At 41.0% G+C, this 18,338-nt stretch overlaps 1 protein-coding gene across 3 annotated transcripts in view; it reads left to right on the plus strand.

Annotated features, from left to right (window-relative positions):
* The window catches only part of LOC124280513 (hepatocyte nuclear factor 4-gamma-like), a 94,490-nt gene that overhangs the window by 26,238 nt on the left and 49,914 nt on the right, over nt 1-18,338 (plus strand). The window contains exon 1 of one of the 3 annotated variants that reach the window (XM_046716462.1): nt 17,043-17,591. The exons of 1 other annotated variant lie outside the window; for it this stretch is intronic. In XM_046716462.1, the coding sequence (XP_046572418.1) occupies nt 17,234-17,591 (358 nt within the window). In that variant the 5' untranslated portion in view covers nt 17,043-17,233. Of the gene's footprint in view, nt 1-17,042; nt 17,592-18,338 lie in introns of those variants that run through there. One more of the 3 variants, XM_046716463.1, reaches the window with a different exon arrangement.

An 18,338-nucleotide genomic window follows, 5' to 3' on the forward strand; every position in this document is an offset into this window, starting at 1 on the left:
GCATGTTTTTACCTGTTGAGTTGTATAGTCCTACCGGGCATGTCCCTGCACATAGGGTTAACACCCTCTATCCACAAGGCTGTTCTACTCAATAGAGACAGAGAGTTGTATTGAAGTCTCTGTGTTGCATGTGCAGTAGGGTTGACTGGTGCTCCTTTCAGGTGGAAGGGAACTGCTCCTAGTACGCCCTGAACTGAGGGGTTCAATAACAGAATAGACAAACTCAGTCACCATTGTATCATTTTACTTTGGGATTAAATTAAATGTTGACATGGAAAAAGGCACAAGCTAAGCTGGTCATGTGAGAGGGACGGGCCTATACAGAGACACCTGCTGGTGGGTTTAGGCCTGCACAGGTACCAATACTCACCTGTGGGACTGGCCTATCATGTCTCACAGGATCCAGGTGAAGCATGTGTCACATGATCCAGGTGAAGCATGTGTCACAGGATGCAGGTGAAGCATGTGTCACAGGATGCAGGTAAATCATGTGTCACATGATCCAGGTGAAGCATGTGTCACATGATCCATGTGAAGCATGTATCACAGGATGCAGGTAAATCATGTGTCACATGATCCAAGTGAAGCATGTGTCACAGGATGCAGGTGAAGCATGTATCACAGGATGCAGGTAAATCATGTGTCACAGGATCCAGGTGAAGCATGTGTCACAGGATCCAGGTGAAGCATGTGTCACAGGATGCAGGTGAAGCATGTGTCACATGATCCATGTGAAGCATGTGTCACAGGATGCAGGTAAATCATGTGTCACATGATCCATGTGAAGCATGTGTCACAGGATGCAGGTAAATCATGTGTCACATGATCCATGTGAAGCATGTGTCACAGGATGCAGGTGAAGCATGTGTCACAGGATGCAGGTGAAGCATGTGTCTCAGGATGCAGGTGAAGCATGTGTCACAGGATGCAGGTGAAGCATGCATGATCCATGTGAAGCATGTGTCACAGGATCCAGGTGAAGCATGTGTCACAGGATACAGGTGAAGCATGTGTCACAGGATCCAGGTGAAGCATGTGTCACAGGATCCAGGTGAAGCATGTGTCACAGGATCCAGGTGAAGCATGTGTCACAGGATCCAGGTAAATCATGTGTTACATGATCCAGGTGAAGCATGTGTCACAGGATGCAGGTGAATCATGTGTCACAGGATGCAGGTAAATCATGTGTCACATGATCCAGGTGAAGCATGTATCACAGGATGCAGGTGAAGCATGTGTCACAGGATGCAGGTGAAGCATGTGTCACATGATCCAGGTGAAGCATGTGTCACATGATCCAGGTGAAGCATGTGTCACAGGATGCAGGTGAAGCATGTGTCACAGGATGCAGGTGAAGCATGTGTCACAGGATCCAGGTGAAGCATTTGTCACAGGATCCAGGTGAAGCATGTGTCACAGGATGCAGGTGAAGCATGTGTCACAGGATGCAGGTGAAGCATGTGTCACAGGATCTAGGTGATACATGTGTCACAGGATGTAGATGATGTTATTACAAACAGTGTTAATACAGTGTTTTTTGGGGTCAGTGTATCAAGGACGTTTTTGGATTTCCTAATATACTGTTAGTTTTATGATCCTACATTCTGTGCTTGTTATACCCCAATCTGTGCTGGTGGTGAGATGTGAGTGAATGTGGTTTGGTGGCGTGGTAATAATTCACAAAGAAAAGGTTAAAAATGTTCCTGGTTCCAGTCACTAAGCACCGGGAGTATTACATTGAAAGCTCTTTGACATAAGTCTACTTGAGTTACAAGTGTAGATAGAGTTGCCACTTAGGGAGGATAAAGGAATGGCAGGGACAGAAGGTGATGCTGGATGTCACATTACTGTAAATACACACTGTTGTCACCTGTAGCTGTGTACAATGTGTTCACCAGTGTCGCTGCTGCCTGGCTTACTGAAGCTTGAATTACTTACTCTAATTACAGACACGGTCACTGGACCTAGACGGAAAGGAGGAAACACTGGTTCCTTGACATTTGACACCTCACCTGAGATGTTATTTCTTCAGTTACCACATTTGCACAGTGTAATATAACCCCCCAGAATCTGTATGTATGTAACAATACAGGAGGCAGCTGTATTGGCCACTCACTCCACAGTTCCTCAACTCCAGGTGTTGGTTTACCTGTTGATAGAATAAATGTGTTATAATGCCAAGGTTACCTGTTCATATAGTAATTGTGTTATAATGCCAAGGTTACTTAAGTGATGTATTAATGGTTATAACACTTAGGTTAGCCAGTGATGTATTAATGGTTATAACACTTAGGTTAGCCAGTGATGTATTAATTGTTATAACACTTAGGTTAGCCAGTGGTGTATCAATTGTATTATAACACTTAGGTTAGCCAGTGATGTATTAATGGTGTTAACACTTAGGTTAGCCAGTGATGTATTAATTGTTATAACACTTAGGTTAGCCAGTGGTGTATCAATTGTATTATAACACTTAGGTTAGCCAGTGATGTATTAATGGTTATAACACTTAGGTTAGCCAGTGATGTATTAATGGTTATAACACTTAGGTTAGCCATTGCTGTATTAATTGTTATAACACTTGGGTTAGCCAGTGATGTATCGATGGTTATAACACTTAGGTTAGCCAGTGATGTATTAATGGTAGTATAACACTTGGGTTAGCCAGTGATGTATTAATGGTTTTAACACTTAGGTTGGCCAGTGATGTATTAATGGTGTTATAGCACTAAGGTTAGCCAGTGATGTATTAATGGTTTTATAACACTTAGGTTAGCCAGTGATGCATTAATGGTTTTAACACTTAGGTTAGTCAGTGATGTATTAATTGTTATAACACTTGGGTTAGCCAGTGATGTATTAATTGTTATAACACTTAGGTTAGTCAGTGATGTATTAATGGTATTATAACACTAAGGTTAGCCAGTGATGTATTAATTGTTATAACACTTAGTTTAGCCAGTGATGTATTAATTGTTATAATACTAAGGTTTATCAGTGATTTTTTAATGGTTACAATAATTATAACACTAAGGTTAGCCAGTGATGTATTAATTGTTATAACACTTAGTTTAGCCAGTGATGTGTTAATTGTACTCAATCAGCGATAGCTTATTGTGTTGCAGTGAGTGTACTCATTGAGAGACATAGAGCGTATGTTGCAGTACATGTACTCATTGAGAGACAGAGCGTATGTTGCAGTACATGTCGTTATTGAGAGAGAGGGAGAGTGTAGCGTTACACTGCACCTGCTGCCTGTGGAAGAAGTTGAGGGTGATGTAAACACAGGGTGGTGTTCCCCGGTGGAATCACCTGTTCCTGTAATGAGACTGTATGGATAATGCCCTGCTGTCTGGCTCAGAGTGCTTACAGCCTCTCACCGGACCACAATGAGGTTGTTAGGAGCAGACTTGTGAAGGATTTCTTCAGGTTACTTGCCTCACAAAACACACTGACGTAAAATCAAATGAGAAATTTAAGGAAATGTTTTTGAGAAACTTGAGGACATGAGACGGTTTGCCTCAGCTTAATGTGCCATCTGTGCCTGAGTGCACCTCGCTGGTACTTGATCCTCCGCTAGGCAATGTCAGGTCTATAGGATGTACAAACGTCTCGGATGTGAGTCTGTAGGATGTGAGGCAAGTATGTAGGATGTGAGGCAAGTCTGTAGGATGTGAGGCAAGTATGTAGGATGTGGGACAAGTCTGTAGGATGTGGGACACGTCTGTAGGATGTGGGACAAGTCTGTAGGATGTGAGACAAGTCAGGTCTGTAGGATGTGAGACAAGTATGTAGGATGTGAGACAAGTCTGTAGGATGTGAGACAAGTCTGAAGGATGTTGGACAAGTCAGGTCTGTAGGATGTGAGGCAAGTCTGTAGGATGTGAGGCAAGTCAGGTCTGTGTAAGATGTTTGGCAAGTTAGGTCTGTAGGATGTGGGGTAAGTCTGTAGGATGTGAGGCAAGTCAGGTCTGTGTAAGATGTTTGGCAAGTTAGGTCTGTAGGATGTGGAGTAAGTCTGTAGGATGTGAGGCATATCAGGTCTGTGTAAGATGTTTGGCAAGTTAGGTCTGTAGGATGTGGAGTAAGTCTGTAGGATGTGAGGCAAGTCAGGTCTGTGTAAGATGTTTGGCAAGTTAGGTCTGTAGGATGTGGAGTAAGTCTGTAGGATGTGAGGCAAGTCAGGTCTGTGTAAGATGTTTGGCATTTAGGTCTGTAGGATGTGGGGTAAGTCTGTAGGATGTGAGGCAAGTCAGGTCTGTGTAAGATGTTTGGCAAGTTAGGTATGTAGGATGTGGGGTAAGTCTGTTGGATGTGAGGCAAGTCTGTAGGATGTGAGACAAGTCAGGTCTGTAGGATGTGAGAAAAGTATGTGGGATATGAGACAAGTCTGTAGGATGTGAGAGAAGTCAGGTATGTAGGATGTGAGAAAGGTATGTAGGATATGAGACAAGTCTGTAGGATGTGAAACAAGTCTGTAGGATCTGAGACAAGTCTGTAGGATGTGAGACAAGTCAGGTCTGTAGGATGTGAGAAAAGTATGTAGGATATGAGACAGGTCTGTAGGATGTGAAACAAGTCTGTAGGATGTGGGACAATAAGTCTGTAGGATGTGGGACAAGCCTGTAGGATGTGAGTCAAGTCTGTAGGATGTGGGACAAGACTGTAGGATGTGAGACAAGTCTGTAGGATGCGGGACAAGCCTGTAGGATGTGAGTCACTTCTGTAGGATGTGAGACAAGTCTGTAGGATGTGGGACAAGCCTGTAGGATGTGAGACAAGCCTGTAGGATGTGAGACAAGCCTGTAGGATGTGAGACAAGTCTGTAGGATGTGGGACAAGCCTGTAGGATGTGAGCCAAGCCTATAGGATGTGAAACAAGTCTGTAGGATGTGAAACAAGTCTGTAGGATGTGGGACAAGCCTGTAGGATGTGAGTCAAGCCTGTAGGATGTGGGACAAGCCTGTAGGATGTGAGACAAGTCTGTAGGATGAGAGACAATGAGACAAGTCTGTAGGATGTGAGACAAGTCTGTAGGATGTGAGACAAGCCTGTAGGATGTGAAACAAGTCTGTAGGATGTGAGACAAGTCTGTAGGATGTGGGACAAGCCTGTAGGATGTGAGTCAAGTCTGTAGGATGTGAAACAAGTCTGTAGGACGTGGTACAAGTCTGTAGGATGTGGGACAAGTCAGTAGGATGTGGGACAAGCCTGTAGGATGTGAGTGAAGTCTGTAGGATGTGAGACAAGTCTGTAGGATGTGGGACAAGCCTGTAGGATGTGAGTCAAGTCTGTAGGATGTGAGACAAGTCTGTAGGATATGAGACAAGTCAGGTATGTAGGATGTGAGAAAAGTATGTAGGATATGAGACAGGTCTGTAGGATGTGGGGCAAGTCCGTATGATGTGAGACAAGTCTGTATAATGTGTGACAAGTCTGTAGGATGTGAGACAAGTCTGTAGGATGTGGGACAAGCATGTAGGATGTGAGTCAAGTTTGTAGGATGTGAGACAAGCCTGTAGGATGTGAGGCAAGTCTGTAGGATGTGAGACAATCGGGTATGTAGGATGTGAGAAAAGTATGTTGGATGTGAGACAAGTCAGGTCTGTAAGATGTGAGACAAGTCTGCAGGATGTGGGACAATCGGGTATGTAGGATGTGAGAAAAGTATGTTGGATGTGAGACAAGTCAGGTCTGTAAGATGTGAGACAAGTCTGTATAATGTGTGACAAGTCTGTAGGATGTGAGACAAGTCTGTAGGATGTGGGACAAGCATGTAGGATGTGAGTCAAGTTTGTAGGATGTGAGACAAGCCTGTAGGATGTGAGGCAAGTCTGTAGGATGTGAGACAATCGGGTATGTAGGATGTGAGAAAAGTATGTTGGATGTGAGACAAGTCAGGTCTGTAGGATGTGGGGCAAGTCTGCAGGATGTGAGACAATCGGGTATGTAGGATGTGAGAAAAGTATGTTGGATGTGAGACAAGTCAGGTCTGTAAGATGTGAGACAAGTCTGCAGGATGTGGGGCAAGTCTATAGGATGTGAGACAAGCCTGTAGGATGTGAGACAAGCCCGTAGTATGTGAGACAAGTCAGGTCTGTAGGATGTGGGATATTGAAGATATGGTATTGAAGTGAAACAATTAACTGCTGTCATAGTATTTAAGTAATACAATGTGACAACTGTCATACTCTTGAAGAAATACTTGTGACTGATGTCACACTGTTGAAGAAATACTTGTGATGGATATCACTGTTGAAGAAATACTTGTGACTGATGTCACACTGTTGAAGAAATACTTGTGATGGATATCACTGTTGAAGAAATACTTGTGACTGATGTCACACTGTTGCAGAAATACTTGTGACTGATGTCACACTGTTGCAGAAATACTTGTGACTGTTGAAATACTATGATTTCTTGTTTGCTGCTCAGAAATGCTGAAACAGTGTAAAGGATCTGTGACTTGTATAAAAAAAGACCACCATCATTCTTCTACAACAGGGAGCAGGTAGTAACCGGGTCCAGGATCTTTTTAAACATGATATGATGCATCTCATAGCAAATACCAGCACAAGCCTGTATCTCAGGATTTCCACCAGTACGATGGAAACCTGCCACTGTGTGTAGGAGTACCAGCAGCTGTGGTCTGTATACAATACAAGGTGTAATTATGTGTTAGTAGTCAAAAACAGTAATCTACCACAAAGGTTTCAATTTCATACCATTATGGAATAACCAACAGCTTTATTCAGACCTTTTGGCCTTTGTTTGACAAAATCTAATTGGATTTGCCAACCAAAGAGATGTCTGTGTCAGGTGTTTCCGTCAGTTATAGCTGGAGCCACAGTGAGACTTCGTTTTATCACTTACATCCTGGTTGATTCAGAACGGTAGGGAAATATCCTACTATTTGCTTTAAGTATATCTGGTCGTTTTCCTTCTGCATGTTAAAACATGGACACAGAAAGATCTTTCTTTTTCTCTTCTAAGTAAATTCAACAGATATCACATGGTTTGAACACATTCAACATTGGGTTGTGTATTGATGATGGATTATGTAAACGGTGACCCACACAATTTGTCAGCCTCCAGTGCCGACAGAGTTGTCTCCACTTGATCCACAGCTGTAAATGTGTCAAAAGGGCTTTAAGTGGCTCCTCGTCCACTCTAGAGCTCTTGTGCAGATTCTCAGCTCAAGTGGAATGACACATCACCTGGAGTGAATATTCTGTGTTTTATTTGCAGTTTATGTCAGAACGAGATGGGGAAATAATCACATGTGTGTTCTGAGACGATTAACGAGTCATTGGTATTCAGCTGTTGTTTGGTGCTGTGTTTGACAAAGTGAACAGATTGAAACTAAGTTAATGGCATGTTTCAAGGGGAGTGTGTTATGCTTGACACTTGCGTACTGGACTTGTCATTTATTACAGGATTGTGCAGGACTTAGGAGGAGTCATGAAAAACACACACAGACATTTACCACAAGTGTATTTCAGGGGGTATCAATGAAAGAAAAATAGTTCCATTTTCATTTCAAATAATTTGTTTTTGCAATCTGAGGTTGGGATGATGGATAAAGGGTTACATGTATTTATAAGAGACCATGTTGCTATTACACATCATGACGACATGGGGATATTCTGGTCATGTACTTTGATGGACAAGGATAATAAATATGTAAATTTCATCACATGATGGTGAGTGTTTTGTTTGTGTTTTATTTGTTTTTCATGGTATGGAAGGAGGGGAGGTGTTTACAGAATCTGTTTTGGTGAACATGACTCACTGTATACTTGAGGCATGATTACATGACTGCTGTATACTGAATATTACAAGTCTGCACAATCTGACATCCTGTGCAACAACCACTGGTTATTCTGCAACGAGGCATATACAAAATATAGTGTTTTTGCTTAATGTAGAGGTTGGACCACCTTATAGTACAAGGTGTTTCTGTGCATAGCTGTCGCCCAAGCTGACTACCAAATGTGCAAGCTCCTCACAGTGATAATGTCATGGAAATCTGTATTGTTGCTGCCACCTGTCACAACTCCCAACAGTGCAAGGCCACCACAACCATTCATGGAATTCAACTCACACCCTATTAACCATTAAGTGACCTGTTGTGATACTAGTTACTTTCCCTCATCTAAAATGTTATCTTTGTCAGTTTTCATGTCATTTCTGGTTCGTTTGAAATATATTGAGTTGATACAATAAGATTATAAGAATAAAGTTGTTAGATTTTGAGTAGAGTAGAGTTCCTCGATCAAGACATCAACACAATATATGACAGTATGTGTGTTCAGACTTACTGGGCAGATGTCAACATTCTTGTATTGGCTGCTTGTACACCGATGGCAGCAATGATTCTGGGAGGGTAAGGAAGATAGTGTCAATTGTTAAGACCTGATACCAAAAGTGATTGCCGGCGTGAGAGATAAAAGTTATCTCCCTTTGGAATACTGACCATGCGGTTGTGATGAGTGGCTACCGTGAGCCTGTTGAAGCACCCCACAAATCACACACCAGCAGCACAGTGTCCACACTTCCCCCCACGCATCTTCATCCTGCCTGAAATAGGAACTTTTACTTGCAACAGAAAATTAAAAATTGCACATTTTATTTAAACTTATTTTTCTTGTTATCACATCAAGCATAAATTTTTTAACGTAATCAAGAACAGAACGATGGAAGAATGAGTAAATATGTAAAACACAAAATAAAACTTATTTTACCTTGACCATTCCTTTTCAGAATTTACTTTGCCAATTATATAATCTAACTTTGTGAAAATTCATAAGCGGATGAAATTACTATTGATGTTAAGGATTGATGGAGATGTGAGTTTTTTGTTACAAAGGACTATTGTTGAGTTTCAAGTGGAGCTACATCAGCAGTATGTTGGCTAGTCATGTGAGTCGGATACGATGAGTGGAGCACTTCCGCAATCACTTGACAGGATTCGCAATAACGGATACGCCAGTTACGAAGGTAGAGACGTTGTTCATGGCGGTCGCCTTCACTCATACCTTTTCTGATTATTGCCAGATTTCAGAAGTGTTAACATTTTTTTAAAGGCTACAGACATATTATCCACTACTTTCCATTCACAAGTTTGTATATGAACTAGACACATTACAAGAGTTATGGCAGCAGACTCAACAATATTGGCAATATTACAGAAAAGACAACTGACTGCCCGAAAATCTTCAGCAATTTCCAAACAAAGTAAAAATGTGAACTATTAAGATTTATTTTCCGTTGAATACTCAACAGTTCAGGGAATGTCCTCGGGAGTTATTAGATACAAGTGAGATCTGACGTTGTACCCACAGTGAGGTCATAGATACAAGTGTGATCTGACGTTGTACCCACAGTGAGATCATAGATACAAGTGTGATCTGACGTTGTACCCACAGTGAGATCATAGATACAAGTGTGATCTGACGTTGTACCCACAGTGAGATCATAGATACAAGCGTGATCTGAAGTAGCAGAATGGACTTTCTGACACTGTTCCATCCTTAATACTTCCCCCAAAATAGGAAACAGTTTGGAATTTTAAAATGTCCAAGCAGATTGCTTCAGTGCTTGTGGTGTACTTCACGGAGGAAGCAGTATGTTGTTGACAGTGTTCTGTAGGACTACATACATGTGACCATCCTTCACTTGCTGGTGGGGTAGCCCAGTGGTTAAAGCGTTGGCTCGTCACGCCAAAGACCCGCTAAAAGCGGCGTAAAACCAAACTCAGTCAGTCAGTCGGTCACTTGCTGGTTCCCCCCAGTGGACCCAGGTCAGGAGGTGGCCATGGTGTTCTGCTGTGACCACCTCAGAGGCTGGGTCTTATATCTTACATCTTCTGGTTCTGATTAGCAGATGATCAACATTAGATGCATTATTGGTCGTCTTCATGGATAAATCGTCTTCATTTTATGAATCTGTAATTTCTCAGTAATGGGACATGGACTAGCTGTCGACAATGAGACTCCTGAACACAAAATATCATGGTGATTGGTCACCAAGCAATACTGAACAGATGTTGATCATCAGCTATAAATATGATCTATTCTGATACATAGCATACACACGACAGCACACAGTACATGTCCCGCATCTGGACAACCACCGTGATGGTTGTCAGGCCTCGTGACATGATCGGTGACTTGACATATAGTAGGACATTTACAATACAATTTCAACTATCGAAGGATTGCAGTTGTTGAGTCTCCAATAGCAATTAATCAATGGTAGAAATGAAAAACTATCGATGCATCGATACTATGTGTGACTATCGATAGTTTAGTAATTGACTTCCGTTGATAAATGCGCAGCGCTAAATACAGGAAGTAACAGATTTGTTCACTTTGATTTAGAGTTATCCGTCCCTGTTACCTCTTAAACAAACTTGAACTGGGTTTCAAGTGTCTTGTCCGTTATCAAAAGAGACTGAAACTACTTTATATATCATATAAACTATACATTCATTTGGGAAATGACTTCAAGTGAGCCAATTCAAGGAGAAAAAAAAACTATTGCAATAGTTGGCCGCAATAGTTGGCAGCATTAGTTGGCCGCAATAGTTGGCCGCAATAGACTATAGCTATTGCAATAGTTGTTTCCCCCCCAATAGTCACCCCTAATATTTAGTGTGTCATCATACCCCCACATCATGGAGTGATCCAATAGTTGTTTCCCCCTCAATAGTCAACCCTAATATTTAGTATGTCATCATACCCCCACATCATGGAGTGATCCAATAGTTGTTTCCCCCCCAATAGTCACCCCTAATATTTAGTGTGTCATCATACCCCCACATCATGGAGTGATCCAATAGTCACCCCTAATATTTAGTGTGTCATCATACCCCCACATCATGGAGTGACATCCCCAATAGTCACCCCTAATATTTAGGTGTCATCATACCCCACATCAATAGTGATCCAATAGTCACCCCTAATATTTAGTGTGTCATCATACCCCCACATCATGGAGTGATCCAATAGTTGTTTCCCCAATAGTCCCCTAATATTTAGTGTGTCATCATACCCCCACATCATGGAGTTGATCCAATAGTCACCCCTAATATTTAGTGTGTCATCATACCCCCACATCATGGAGTGATCCAATAGTTGTTTCCCCAATAGTCACCCCTAATATTTAGTGTGTCATCATACCCCCCCACATCATGGAGTGATCCAATAGTCACCCCTAATATTTAGTGTGTCATCATACCCCCCACATCATGGAGTGATCCAATAGTTGTTTCCCCAATAGTCACCCCTAATATTTAGTGTGTCATCATACCCCACATCATGGAGCTTGATCCAACATCACCCCACATCATGGGTGATCCAATAGTTGTTCCCCCAATAGTCACCCCTAATATTTAGTGTGTCATCATACCCCACATCATGGAGTGATCCAATAGTTGTTCCCCCAATAGTCACCCCTAATATTTAGTGTGTCATCATACCCCCACATCATGGAGTGATCCAGTTGTTTCCCCAATAGTCACCCCTAATATTTAGTGTGTCATCATACCCCCACATCATGGAGCTGATCCAATAGTTGTTTCCCCAATAGTCACCCCTAATATTTAGTGTGTCATCATACCCCCACATCATGGAGTGATCCAATAGTTGTTCCCCCAATAGTCAAGTCAGTCACCCTAATATTTGGTGTGTCATCATACCCCCACATCATGGAGTGATCCAATAGTCACCCCTAATATTTAGTGTGTCATCATACCCCCCATGGACATCAATAGTTGTTTCCCCCAAGTGTGTCACACCCATTTAGTGTGTCATCATACCCCCACATCATGGAGTGTGATCCAATAGTTGTTTCCCCAATAGTCACCCCTAATATTTAGTGTGTCATCATACCCCCACATCATGGAGTGATCCAATAGTTGTTCCCCCCCAATAGTCACCCCTAATATTTAGTGTGTCATCATACCCCCACATCATGGAGCAATATTTTTAGTATCAATCACTGGATTGTCTGGTCCAGTCTTCATTATCAAATACAAGACACTGTCATATAGTTGTCTGTAAGCCATTCACCATAGGACTCAGTGATGTCACTTTTTCTTGACATTGATAACCTTAGCTGCAAGGGTTCTCTCAGGGAGCTGTTGTAGCCGAGTGGTTGAAGCTGTCACTCGTCATGCCAAAGACCTGGGTTCAATTCCCCACATGGTACAATGGGAAAAGACTATTTGTGGTGTTGCCTGTTGTGATAATGCCAGAATATTGCAAGAAAGGGGTGTAGAACCATACTCACTCACTCACTCACACACTCACTGAACCAGACTGGTGTGAACATAGCCTTTAGTGTAGGTCTCTGTCCCAAGTATGGGACAACTGTACATATCGCCTAAAAGATGTGCAGTTGGTCATTTTAGCGATTAAAATCTTCAGAGAGATCACAAAATGAATGAGTGTATGAGATCAGGGGGTGCTTACCTAATGTGTATTGTCTGCACGTCATGTGCTTCGGAACAACTTGTGTCTCATTTCCTCTGCACTTGTGACATCTTCACTGACCTTGTTCTCTGTCACTGCTAGACATGAAGTGGCTTATGGAGGATTCGTGTAAGTAACTCTCTCACTCTTTATACTTTGTGTATATCTGTGTCTGTATCTCACGGTCTGGTTTATACTTTGTGTATATCTGTGACTGTATCTCACGGTCCGGTTTATACTTTGTGTATATCTGTGACTGTATCTCACGGTCCGGTTTATACTTTGTGTATATCTGTGACTGTATCTCACGGTCTGGTTTATACTTTGTGTATATCTGTGTCTGTATCTCACGGTCCGGTTTATACTTTGTGTATATCTGTGACTGTATCTCACAGTCCGGTTTATACTTTGTGTATATCTGTGACTGTATCTCACGGTCCAGTTTATACTTTGTGTATATCTGTGACTGTATCTCACAGTCCGGTTTATACTTTGTGTATATCTGTGACTGTATCTCACGGTCCAGTTTATACTTTGTGTATATCTGTGTCTGTATCTCACGGTCCAGTTTATACTTTGTGTATATCTGTGTCTGTATCTGACGGTCCGGTTTATACTTTGTGTATATCTGTGACTGTATCTCACGGTCTGGTTTATACTTTGTGTATATCTGTGTCTGTATCTCACGGTCCAGTTTATACTTTGTGTATATCTGTGACTGTATCTCACGGTCCGGTTTATACTTTGTGTATATCTGTGACTGTATCTCACGGTCTGGTTTATACTTTGTGTATATCTGTGACTGTATCTCACGGTCCGGTTTATACTTTGTGTATATCTGTGACTGTATCTCACGGTCTGGTTTATACTTTGTGTATATCTGTGACTGTATCTCACGGTCCGGTTTATACTTTGTGTATATCTGTGACTGTATCTCACGGTCTGGTTTATACTTTGTGTACTGTATCTCACAGTCTGTACTTTGTGTATCTGTGTCTGTATCTCGGTCCGGTTTATACTTTGTGTATATCTGTGACTGTATCTCACGGTCCGGTTTATACTTTGTGTATATCTGTGACTGTATCTCACGGTCTGGTTTATACTTTGTGTATATCTGTGACTGTATCTCACAGTCCGGTTTATACTTTGTGTATATCTGTGTCTGTATCTCACGGTCCGGTTTATACTTTGTGTATATCTGTGACTGTATCTCACAGTCCGGTTTATACTTTGTGTATATCTGTGTCTGTATCTCACGGTCCGGTTTATACTTTGTGTATATCTGTGTCTGTACCCTAGGTCCGGTTTATACTTTGTGTATATCTGTGTCTGTATCTCACGGTCTGGTTTATACTTTGTGTATATCTGTGTCTCTAAATAGTATGTATAGCTGTTTTTGCAAAGCTGATCTCATCTTGCTTACATATGTCTGGTAAAGCTGTTTCAGCAGCTGAAAACTTGTTTTTAAATAACTGAAGTTGTGAGCTTGTCAGCCTTATAGTGTGACACATGAGATATCCTTGGTGTGAACAAAGTGTACAATGGTTGGAATCTACTGGAAGCAGTGTTGTACAGAGTTGAAAGGGGTATTGTTCTCATATAGAAACCCTGTAAGTACATGTGATGTAGGGTGCTGTTATTGATAGAAGCGCTGTTGTAATATGGGTGCTGTCATCCAGTAGAAACTTTGTAAGTACATATACAATTGTGATAATGGTTCTGTTATTCCATAAAAGCAGTATAGGTACATACATGTGATAATGGTTCTGTTATTCAATAGAAGCAGTATAGGTACTTATACATGTGATAATGGTGCTCATATTCCATAGAAGCCCTGTAGGTACATATACATGTGATAATGGTTCTGTTATTCCATAGAAGCTGTATCGGTACATATACATGTGATAATGGTTCTGTTATTCAATAGAAGCAGTCTAGGTACATATACATGTGACAATGGTGCTGTTATTCCATAGAAGCCCTGTAGGTACATATACATGTGATAATGGTGCTGTTATTCCATAGAAGCTGTATCGGTACATATACATGTGATAATGGTGCTGTTATTCCATAGAAGCTGTATCGGTACATATACATGTGATAATGGTGCTGTTATTCCATAGAAGCTGTATCGGTACATATACATGTGATAATGGTGCTGTTATTCAACAGAAGTGGTATCAGTACATATACGTGTGATAATGGTTCTGTTATTCCATAGAAGCTGTATCGGTACATATACATGTGATAATGGTGCTGTTATTCAACAGAAGCGATATAGGTACATATACATGTGATAACAGGCTGTTATTCAATAGAAGTGGTATCGGTACATATACATGTGATAATGGTGCTGTTATTCAATAGAAGTGGTATCGGTACATATACATGTGATAATGGGCTGTTATTCAATAGAAGTGGTATCGGTACATATACATGTGATAATGGGCTGTTATTCAATAGAAGTGGTATCAGTACATATACGTGTGATAATGGTGCTGTTATTCAATAGAAGTGGTATCAGTACATATACATGTGATAATGGGCTGTTATTCAATAGAAGTGGTATCAGTACATATACGTTTGATAATGGTGCTGTTATTCAATAGAAGTGGTATCAGTACATATACATGTGATATTGGGGCTGTTATTCAATAGAAGTGGTATCAGTACATATACATGTGATAATGGGCTGTTATTCAACAGAAGTGGTATCGGTACATATACATGTGATAATGGGCTGTTATTCAATAGAAGTGGTATCGGTACATATACGTGTGATAATGGGCTGTTATTCAACAGAAGTGGTATCCGTACATATACATGTGATATTGGTGCTGTTATTCAATAGAAGTGATATAGGTACAAAGAAAGATATTGTGTAAATGAAATTTATGAGGGGTATTTTTTGTTTTTCTAGCCAACAAATGTTTAACTTTTTTTTTAACTAGTATTTTTTACAACATTTTACATTTTTTTCTTTGCAAAAATATTATGGGCTCATTTGTAAAACACAATCAAATGGTTTGGCTGTAATATAATCCCTGGAAACATCAGACATGTGAGACCAGAGGGCTGTAAGATTGATCAACAAGGGCTCTTCTCCACCCATCACACCAAGAGCCATTTGATGATTGCTCTCTTGACAAGATACCTGCTTTATTGCTGGCTCATTGAGTGTAATTAATGACTTAATTGTAGTGCTGCAATTTGACTCATCAGCTGGTGTGTGTTACCTGGTGATCAGCTGTGTATATCTACAACAATCAGCTGTTTCTCAAACCCTGTATAAACACCACTCCTGGGAGGCAGGTTTGAGGTGAATGTTTCCTAGCTGGGATTGGTAGTGTTGATAGCTACTCATAACATTTTAAAAAGTGTCGTCAATATACAGTGGATTTGTTTTGTAAATATTTATGTCATTGAAAATATTGTTTACTTTCTGTTTTACTACAAGATACTGAGCCTGTCCAGATACTGCCTACCAAAAGGGAAGATCAGAAATCTGTTGTAGTCATATTAAAATCTCTGTGTTTTGTGTTTATAATGCTTTGAAATACAATTTATTGATTTCAGAGGAAATGCTAATAGTTTAATTAAAAAAACAAACATAGTGTCTTGTAAGTGATTATGTGTGTTGAATCCCTTTCATTTCATCGTCATCATTAAAATAATTACAAAATTCAGGTTTTGACAAAGTTGAGAGAGATAGTTCGTATAAAGATAGTCATGTCTAAGTACCCTGTTTAAAGTACTGAAATAAAATACTCTCAACAAATATTCATAAAATTCAGGCACATAAAAACTACCTTGATGAAAATTATGGTAATAAAGATCTGAAGAAGCCCAAATGCTGACAATCTCTTCCGGTTGTGGATATCGCAGAAGCGTGCTTAGTAGGAGAAAACACATCCACATGTGTGCAGAGTAACGCTAATGTGAAAACAATCCACCCCGATCATTGAGGGTCACATTCAAGGCTAACACATTAAGCCTATTAGTATATTTGACCAAACATTTGTCCATCAACTTTCAACACTAACAACGGCAGATCCAACACTGTGTCGAGTTGTAGGCTACTAATACCTGTCCACACCCATCAGGGTGTCAGATGATCCGAGCTATTGTATGTAAATCAGGCCATTGTGTGTCCCTACCCTCTTCACTAGCCCACATGGCCGACATCAAGACGTGTACACAGCCCTTAACAAAGATGTTTAAGTACAATATTAAGGAGGATGATGTGATTGTTGTTTCTGCTCAAGTGGTGACAATGATGCTAAGTGTTAATCTGTTTGTTGAGGCTGTAATTATGAGTGTTAAATGACCATCTAGGTGATTGTGGGCCTGTGTACCTTGCACAACTTCACTCAAGAACAGTATGTTTTACAATTCAGCTGTCACTGATTGGCTGGTGGATGTCAGATTTGAAGTGAGCTTCATCCCTGATGTGAAGATGTGTTGCTATTGGCTAGTCGTTGCCTGCCTGACATTGGATGGTGTGACTGCAGGGCCACGTTGTTGTATGGTCTTTGATTCCGTATGTTCAGGAAGCTGTAGACAGTAGGACTTTACCCACATTGTACACTCACCCCTCACCTGCTGTCTCCTCCCTGTGTCCAGGTTCTGTGGAAAGCTTCACCCTTCACAATCAAGGACATACATGGAACATCTTTGAGGATTTATTCTGAGAATGGTTTTCAGTTTTTTTGAGACTAAAACAATAAAGCCGTGTTTGAATTCACATAGAATTATGTATGACCGGGCATATCAGTGGCCAAATCAGCCGTGCCAGTGGCAACAGCAACAACAACAACAACAACCGCAGCAGCAGCAGCAACATCTACAGCAGAATACCCAGCCTGCAACCCCGCCTGTTGTCATGCAGTCTGAAACTGCTGGTTACCCAAGCAACTACCATCCGCAACAGGTTGACCAACATGGTGGCCACCTTGGACAGAGGAATCGTTCACTTCAGCCTTCTCAGAATGGTTATCGCATGTACCAGCGATATTACCCCCGAGGTTACAACAGTCAAAACATTCCTAGTTTCCGATTCCCGGTCCGACTGCCGCTATGCAAGTGCCAAAGCTCTGCAAGGACTTCTGACAAAAGGTAGGTGTACCATTCTCCCTGGTTGGCGCCTGGTTGATGATGGCGAGATGCTCCATCTCCAGGACTGCGGTGTCAGTCGGAACTAGCAGCTCAGAGAGTTGTGGTTACAGACTAGTCCAGAGGACTTGTGGCAACCGTATTTCACTGGTCCACAGAGTCTAGGTAGTCCTGCTTGTGACAAGATAGTTACTATGTTTCTATTTTCTGTCAGTTTTTCATTCCCAATTTAACTTCTTTGAGAGGCATTTAGAAGTTGGAGCAGTAAGGAAGGATAACAATATATGGATGAACAACTTCTTTATTGCTGTGAGATAATAACAAAAAAGAAGAATTGAGAACAGGTACAGAATGTATCACTCTAATGCTACTAGTAGTAGCACTCTATGTACTAGTCAGTGAATACATCACTGAATTCTCACTTGTGCTCGGCAGAAGTAAGAAGTCATTGACAAGTCTCAATTTTGGAGTCTTGCTGCTTTAAAAGAGGAATCATAAGATGAGGTATGGTGATGATACGAGGCAGTGGATCATGTTCTTTTCCATACATTCCAGACTTTTGTCTATCTACACCAGGAACATCCTTTTTTTTATGAATCCTTTATTTCATGGTCACTCCTTTTCCTAGTGATTTTACAGCAGTTTATGGATGGCATATAACGATATCTCATTGCCATGAGAAAATATTTTATAATTATGATTCTGTTATTTTAGAGACGCAAGTCTGGGTTTTTTTCACATAAAATAGTC

The sequence above is a fragment of the Haliotis rubra genome, unplaced genomic scaffold (genome assembly GCF_003918875.1).
Source record: "Haliotis rubra isolate DU_JTF1 unplaced genomic scaffold, ASM391887v1 Scf269, whole genome shotgun sequence".
Lineage (NCBI taxonomy): Eukaryota > Metazoa > Mollusca > Gastropoda > Lepetellida > Haliotidae > Haliotis > Haliotis rubra.